This window comes from Setaria viridis, chromosome 6, assembly GCF_005286985.2.
Source record: "Setaria viridis chromosome 6, Setaria_viridis_v4.0, whole genome shotgun sequence".
In the NCBI taxonomy this organism is placed as follows: domain Eukaryota; kingdom Viridiplantae; phylum Streptophyta; class Magnoliopsida; order Poales; family Poaceae; genus Setaria; species Setaria viridis.
In genome coordinates, this window is record NC_048268.2 from 2981897 (window position 1) to 2990485 (window position 8589).

The 8589-nt window shown below is 41.6% G+C and overlaps 1 protein-coding gene across 1 annotated transcript; it reads right to left on the reverse strand.

Annotated features, from left to right (window-relative positions):
* Window positions 1-262: 262 nt before the first annotated feature.
* On the reverse strand, window positions 263-5114 carry LOC117860954 (starch synthase 3, chloroplastic/amyloplastic-like). The gene is made up of 10 exons (XM_072294397.1): window positions 4753-5114; window positions 4081-4190; window positions 2995-3097; window positions 2459-2629; window positions 2158-2286; window positions 1657-1839; window positions 1413-1544; window positions 1225-1336; window positions 993-1116; window positions 263-913 (listed from the first exon to the last, which is right to left on the reverse strand). Exons 2-10 carry the CDS (start codon window positions 4173-4175, stop codon window positions 781-783), a joined length of 1182 nt encoding a protein of 393 aa, XP_072150498.1. The 5' UTR covers window positions 4176-4190; window positions 4753-5114; the 3' UTR covers window positions 263-780.
* Window positions 5115-8589: the final 3475 nt, after the last annotated feature.

An 8589-nucleotide genomic window follows, 5' to 3' on the forward strand; every position in this document is an offset into this window, starting at 1 on the left:
ACACTCAAGGATACAATGGCGGTACTTCAGCCGAGCCAGGCAAAGCCTAAGGCCCAGTTATCGAACCTAGCTACATGCAAGCAAAACTGTGGAACACATACTGCTCATGCCCATGCATACACCTACTCTTGCAGGTGTGGAAGCGACGGAGCGGTCCGCCCCTGCAAGGATATAAAAGTGGGTTATGCAGGTTTGCGGACCAGCCCACCTGACCAACTTATATGTAACTGTAACAAGGAACAGCATGCCTCTCTATCAACCATTAGAACACAAAACACATTGATCTACTTACATAATATAATATGTACATTTGAAAGGCACCATTTGCATACTAATCCTCTAGAATTCATGCAGGAATTACACCTTCCATTGTTATTTTTCATAAATACGCAGGAGAGCTGCGCACATCTTTGTATTAAGAAGGAAAAACGTTTAGAAATATTACAACGCGACAAAGATTGTTACGAGACATGCTTCTGACAGGCTGCCACGCAGGAGGCGTAGGAAGTGGAGTTGCCATGACAATCTATGCTAATTCGCTTGCGGCGGAACTGAAGACCAGAATTCCACAACATAGGAAACAAACATACATGCTCAAAGGATCATTATTCTGAAACAAACTATGCATAACTGAACTTCGAAAATGTCGGCCTCTCTTGGGTGGGTGGGGGTACTTGGGGTTGGTGGGGGCTGGGTTCTGTACAGCAATGCCCAGTCCAGGAGCCTGCAATAAACCTTAATGGTGTTGCACCCGACAACAAGCGCCCATTGGTTATGTTATCACAATTTGGACGCTGAATGGTAGAGCTCGATGTAGTCCAGGGCAGGCCGGTTCCAGGACCAGTCCTGCTCCATGACTCTCTTGCAGAGGGAGTGGAACCAGCTCCGAGCATCGAACCAAGCAGAGATCGCCCTGAAGATGTAATATTGGGAGGCAAGATGAGTGACAATTTCGGAGTTCAGTGAACCAGGCTCTGTGAGATTGTGCTTACCTGTTAAGGGCATAGTCAACACCACGGCTGTCAGCTCCGTCAAAGCTGAACCCGTTCGGCTCAAGGCCTCGTGCCCAGGCCCGTTCCTTGTCACTATCCACGTCAAAGACAGTGTCGTATAGCCCTGAGAAACACGAAAGATCAGGTCATGTGTTCACTTCAATACACTGCACAGTGCAGCGCAGTTTGATCGCAACGGAGAATTAACGTTTAAGAGGTTCGGCACATATACCTCCAGTTTTCCGAACAATAGGGATAGCTCCATACCGCATGGCGACCAGCTGAGTTAACCCACAAGGCTCAAATATAGATGGAACCAAAATGAAATCAGAGCCAGCATATATCTGTAGCCACGGAAATTATTAGACATGATTTGAAAGGTGCTCTGATGAGCGGTTTTCATGTGGGTTGTCAGCTCACCAGATGTGAAAGAGGCTCATCGTAGGTTAAACAGAGTCTCACTCGGCCATAGTTTACGCCATGGAGAGTATTCGCAAAGTTGACAAAATCACCTTGGATTCGAGGGTCTGGGGCCGAACCGAGCAAAACTACCTGGAAAGCAAACGTGTCATTTTCAATTTTAAGATGACAGGCAGAAACAATTACAGAAAGAACTGTGTTACAGGAAATGTTCTAAGGTTTATCTGCAATTCAAGGCAGGGACCTGTCCGTTCCATTCAAGTGTTCGTTGAATTGCATGCTTGATGAGGTGGATTCCTTTCTGGGCTGTCAAGCGAGTGACGATTCCAACAATAGGCACATCATTTTGTTGTAACCCAAGCTTCTGCTGCAGGGCCTTCTTTGCAGCACTCTTGCCTTCAACGACATTCTCAGAAGTGTAATGGACCTGAAATTGATTGAAATAAACATTTAAACAGGAAATTGTTTGCCACTGGTATGCATTAGTATTTTTGAACAATCGGTAACAGCCAAAGCATGGAAAGAGATGCAGATTAATAAGAAAATTGTCACATGGACATTACTTTAAATGATTATTCAACTTGAGAGTGTACATAAGTGGCCATATAAGCGAAACTCGGTCATTTGTAAAATAAGCAAATGTGTACTAACAGAGCTCTTGGTTTCAGTTTATTACTAAGTTCAAGCAATAGAGATGGAATAAATAGTTTACAGTAAATGCAAAATGTGTACGGACAAAGTGTACCGGGATAAAGTTGTCATTGTACGGATCCCAGATATCTGGATCAATCCCGTTGAGAATGCCATGGAATTTTCCAAGATGAGGAGCGATGGCACCGTGACCTGACACTTCCCTTGAATATGTATTAGAGACCTGCAAAGAATAGAAACATGTGAATAGATAAACATCAACAGAATATATTTATACAGAAGCACAAGATAATTGACGTCAGTGACACATGTATGTAAAACCCAAAATTAAAACGTACAAGTGTGTATCACTCACGAGTTTAAAAAAATACATTTCAAAGAAGTGTATCACTCACAGTTGTGGCTTTATCACAATATCTCATTGCTTTGCCAATATAATGTGCTCCAAATTCAAGATTATGGATGGTAAATACAACCCGTGCATTTGTCAAACTGGATTGTGCATAGTGTTCCTTGTATAGCCAGGCAACAGGAGCACTTGACCAATCATGGCAATGTAGTATATGCTGTAAGAGGAAATGTCAACAGCTTTAATGAGAAGTTAAAAGAAGTAAACAAATAAGGCAACTGCTTGAAAGTCAGGATACAGAAAGGTAAAAGATTTTAAAATGAAAGGCCAATGAAAGAGCAAACTATACTGCCGGTCGCTTCAAAAAAATAAAAAAGCAAACTAAGATAGTGAAGGAACAGAAAACAGAGGGACATATACAAGTTTTTGAACGTAATGAACTGCAGTGTGCCAAATAGTTTCTTTTTTAAGAAAGGTGTGCCAAATAGTAAGAAGGTACAAAAATAACAAAGACAAATAGTAGAAGGCAACACATGAGGAAACAATATAGCCCTGCTGTTGTAATTTGTAAATAACACGTACCGGAGAAGATCCACTCTGGAGGAGAAACTCAAGAGCAGAATGACAGAAGAACCCAAATCGAAGGTCATCATTCCTTCCGTACACACATCCAACTCCAAATAACCTGAAAAAATAAATGCCAAATTATTATCTTTTGAAACCTCTCATAAGATAATGTCACCAGACACTGAACCAAATGAGACAATAGATCATTAAACTGATATACACATAAGACAAAAATCACAGTATTTAGATTATAGGACAAAAGTTAAAATATAGAATATAAATTCAAACGTCTCAAAAAAGATAAGGCGCCAGAGGATTACTGAGTTTTGCTTCCAAACATTAGAAGCAAAACTGAAATTAAACAGAACTATCTCAGTGACTTGATCACCTCAAATCGGACACTAAATATCACCAAAGAAAAAACAGAAATGGAGTGGTACTAACTTCTGAAACTCTAACCAACAGACAAGTGAAGAACCTTCCCAGATATCCCAATGCCTCTAACCTATAAATGCTTTTGAATAACAGTAATCACCTTAACATTTTTTAATTATCGAAGCATTTACAATTTAGTATACAAAGTGATTGAGTCATTGTTTGTTGTTTTTCATTTCCTAATTTTGCCGAAAAATTGTCAACCCCAAAGGAGACTATGGAACTGCCAATTTCACATATACTTCCCTACAATCATTTAGCTGTGGCGACCAATAAAATTCCAACCAAGTAGCATATATATACTCTTTTTAATGATATAAGTCGCAAAAATTTACAAAAATAGATTTGTTAATCATTAGAAACTTTTCTACTCCAAAAGAGATTACATCACATATTATTATCGTAACGATCTCACACACTGTTTATTACTGCACTAGAATTAATTATTAAACACAAAGTGTTTCAAATCCCCATGTTGATGGTAATTAAAGAACAGCTAAATTTAATGAAACAAGCTTAGAAATTCTACATTGCTTACAAACAAGAATCAATTAGGCTCCAGCACTAGAATTGTTTGCTGCTTACAAACAAGAATTAATTAGGCTCCAGCACTGAGCTTTGTGAAAGATTGTCACTAAGGTGTTTATAACAGTAGCTGCTACATACCCATTTTGAGGTTCTAAGAAGTAAACACAGAGGTCTTCTACTAGTCCACACCATACTTTTATTTCAGAACCACCAAAAGAAAAACTTTGATGCATATGTAAATTCTTCACCTGCATTGAAATAGATGCATATTAATTGATAAGAGATATAAAACTTATCATATACCTGTTTCTGTCTTCTTAGTTTTTTCCTGTCACATGGTAAGATGTGTGAACTGTTTACCTCCATCATTCTTGCATATAACTCAATACTAAACAAAGGAGTCAAAATGTGTTTGCAGACTAATACAAATAAAACCAAGGAATTCTACTTTACATATTAAGCTGTAAATTGACAATTCAAAGGCACTATGCATAATTAACACAAGCTAGCCAACTATACGAGGAATGAGTGGCTGAACTATGAGGAAGCACATGCATATAGAGTAACACAGTAGACTTAGATGCTTTTAGCATAGAGATGTCAAATTCAGTTCTTGCTACAAAGCCACTACACATGTCACAAGAGTAAAAATGGCAACGGGTAAAACCCGCGCGGATATACAAACCACAAACCCGCACCCGCGACAGTATATCCGCGCCCGCGCCCGCGCCCGCCACCCGCCACGGGCAACACTATGCGCCCGCGCCCGCTATCCGCGGGCATATTTTGCCCGCGGGCATGCCCGCATACCTGGGGGGCTGGCGCCGAGCAGGGCGGGCGGCGTCCGGGCGGGCGGCGGCCGGCGGCCGAGATCCGGGAGGGCGGGCGGCGGCCGGGACCCGGGAGGGCGGGCGGCGGCCGAGATCCGGGAGGGCGGGCGGCGGCCGGGCGGGCGGCGGCCGGGACTCGGAGGGCGGGCGGCGGCCGGACGAGCGGCGGCCGGGAGTCGGGAGGGCGGGCGGCGGCCGGAACTCGACTCGGGCGACCTGCTCCTGGGCTCCTGGCGCCTGCGGCCGGCGGCGAGCGGGACAGCAGTAGCAGGTTGCCGCCGGTCGGGGCCTCGGGGCCTCGGGGGATTGGAGTTTGGACTGGGGGCCTGGGACGGGTGGGGTGAACGTGGGGTCAGGAGGTGAGGAGGTCAGGAGGATAAGGAAAGGAACCCTAGCAGCGGTCAGGCCCACATGTCATGCGGATTTGCGGGTATACGGGCACGGGTAGTGTATTTTCATACCCGCAAATTTTTTACCCGCGGGTATAAAATAAAACCCGCACCCGTACCCGTGGATACAAAATGGTACCCATATCCTCACCCTAACGGGTTTTTACCCGCGGGCATGCGGGTAATCTGTGCCCGTTGCCATCTTGACACAAGAGAGAAGCAGCAAGGGATGCAGTAGCCAGTTTTAACTTACATTGCTTAGATTCAAGCAATCATGCTTTGGAAGAATAACCTCAACATTGTGTCCTAAATCTTGGACAGCACGTGAAAGACTAGTAACAACATCAGCAAGGCCTCCAACCTATGATAGCATTGGTTAGACAGCACACTATTAATGGAACACAACAATAAAAGCAAAAAAGGTGATGCATCTCATGTGTTGCTAATCACAGGAATTTAACTTAGAAATATGGATTACCTTTGCAATGGGAGCCATCTCAACAGCAATGTGGACTATATGGATAGGAGGTTCCTTTGCAGTCGAACCAAAAACAGGAATATGATAGTCCAACCCATTCCTGTTGTCATAAATTCCACCTTCTTCAAACTCCGAGAAAACAAAATCCATCATATAGGCATCTCGTGGCACGTTAACTGGAGAAGAAGCACTCTACTTCAGAAATAAGAAAAATAAGGGGAAAAGAAAGAGCTCTATGCATCTCTGTGCTACATTAAATAATTACAAGGGAGCTCAAGGAGCACTAATATCCCCCTGCATGGATATGAAAACAATGTTCCAAAAATATGATACACAGAAGCAGACAGGATTCAACATGAATTTGACCTAATCTGGAAGAAAAGTTGCCACATTTTTCGAATTTTTGACTGTGTAGTGTCCTAGGGACAAGTAGCAGTTTGAACTCTTCTTTCCATAAACTCAAGTAAAAAGCTTACAAGCCATCCCTTATGGCATTAAATCTCCTAGCTCTAAAAAATTGAGTCATGTCATCGTTTTGTTCAGGATTCATAAGTAAACACAATATGCTATCAATACATGAAACAGAATCTACAGGACAAATATGCTACAAGTACTTAACCTACTTGACCAGTGCTCTAGTAGCTCTGAGCTATACTAATGGCATAAAAATGAACCACTGGAGCTCGAACCTGTTGCTTTTAAGTGTGCGCCATTTTCTACTTTTACCATCTTCTGAGGCGTCAACACACCACCTGGATGCATCCAACGGTTAAAGGAACATCGAAACCAAACCTCCAGCTTTCCAGTTAGCACTGTATTAGAAGGATTGTAAAGCACATCAACAGTGGTTCCAGCACGTATTTCAAGTGGTTCAGTATAAACAATGTGTTTTTGAGAAAGCAGAAACATTTTCGTAGTCTTTTTCTTCATCTCATCTTTCATTTTTGCAGTTCTCTCAGCCTGTATTAGAAAAAGGAAGCAAAAGTCAACTAAAAGACTCCTCACTATATCTGTCATTAAAATATCAGGAATTCAGTATATCGTGCAGAAAGGACTGCTCCTTTTCTTTGATAACATAAAGCACTACAATCAAAGCTCTGAAGAAATGCTAGTACTTGGTTGGGCCATCACGAGTTACTGGTTAAACAGTTAGCAATTAACTTGCAAGTTCCAAGTTATGACTATTCAAGTGTGATTTCTTCAAAGACTGGTCAGTAAAGATGAGTTTATTATACCATATATGTGAATGTGTAAAAATAAATAAATAAAGCAGAGATGAAAGCTGTTATCTGCACAAAATGACTGGTTATGGGGCCCTCAAAAAAAAGACTAGTTATGGTAGAGTTCGGTCATTGATGAAGTTGTAACACGATTTTAGATATAGAATTGGTCCAGCTACAGCAAGTGACCAGCAGGAACATGTACTAATCCGAACATGAGAAGCACAAAGGTTATGTTGCAACTGACCTTCCTTTTAATACTATCCTTCCTTTCTCTCCTCTCTTGTTGAAGCCTTCTATAGATCTGCTGTTCTTCTTCCACCCAATATTCTTCCTCGGTCATGTTATTTAAAAGGATAGCATGAAAATCCTGCCATGCATTGTTGTCATAATTCCTTGCATTCCCTGGTGGCCCATCAGCAAAAACCCAGTCCAACACATATGTTCTTTCAGGTAAGACAACTGTACATGAAACGACAGGTGTTATTATCTTTGTAGTTAAATGAGTTAAATAGAAAACTTAAAGAATCTAAGATAGGCCTTTCATCTCATCACTCATGTACTTTAAGAAACCAACATCAGTAAGTGACTGCAGAACTTATGTGGTTTCAAGTTAGTAAACCATTTTTTCATTAAATACAGCAAGCAATGCTATATTTTTAATATTACCCTGCTAACATTAGAGTATGTTAAGATGTTACAAAATATCAAGTTCAGATAAGTGTGAAATGCCATACCATCTGCATACCACCAATCACCATCTTTGTCATCAAGATGAACAAGTCTTTCAGAAAAAGAGAGTCCATCAATCCAATTGTTGTAGCCCCCATGCATCCAAATCTCAGTACTGTGAACAAGTGGCCTCGAGCTTCTGTTATAATACAATCTGACAGCAGCCCTTTGTCTAGTTACGACAGGCTCTATGTACCACAAATTATCAATAGATGGTCGGGCTAAACCCAGTACATTGTGCAATTTTTTCTTCTTTATCTCAACCTCAACCTTCGTTTGTACCTTGTCAGCTTCATCTGCTTCCCTTTCTTCCTCCCTTCGCCACTGCTCTTCAGCTTGTCTCCTCCTTTCAGCTTCTTCAATGGCCAATCTCTCAAGTTCTCTTTTCTTATCTTCAACCAAGAAATCCTCAAACAAATGTTCATCCATGGTGCTTTTTATTTGTATCATAAAATCCTTATTTCCATTATTTTCATATACTGTGCGGCCGTTAAAGAACACAAAATCTAATCTATATGCCTGCTTGGGAATGTACAGTTTGCAGCACCACCAGTCCCCTCCCTGTTCGCTCATGTGCAATTTTTCAGTGAAAAACCTCCACTTCCACCCATTGAATGCTCCTTTAATGAGTATGTCATGCTCATTGGCTAAAGTTGATAAATCACGATTAAAATAGAGATCAATAGTTGAATCAGCTTTCAATACCTCTGGAAAAACAAAAAGCTTGCTTCCCAGTGAATAATTTTTTATGGTAAGTTCTTGAAGCATCCTCTGTAGTGCTTGTTGGTCCACGTCATGGTGAGGTAACTCCTGGATATCTTGTTCAGCAAACATAGGTATCTCATCAACTTCATACTGTTCTTCATCCTCAGTTATCTCCACTTCATCTTCAACCCATGAACTCTCTTTTTCACAAAGCAGAGGAAGAAAGTCAGCCTCGCTCATTGAGATCCCTTCTTCGGTAACAATCCATTCATCCACTCTTATGCCTTTCTTCT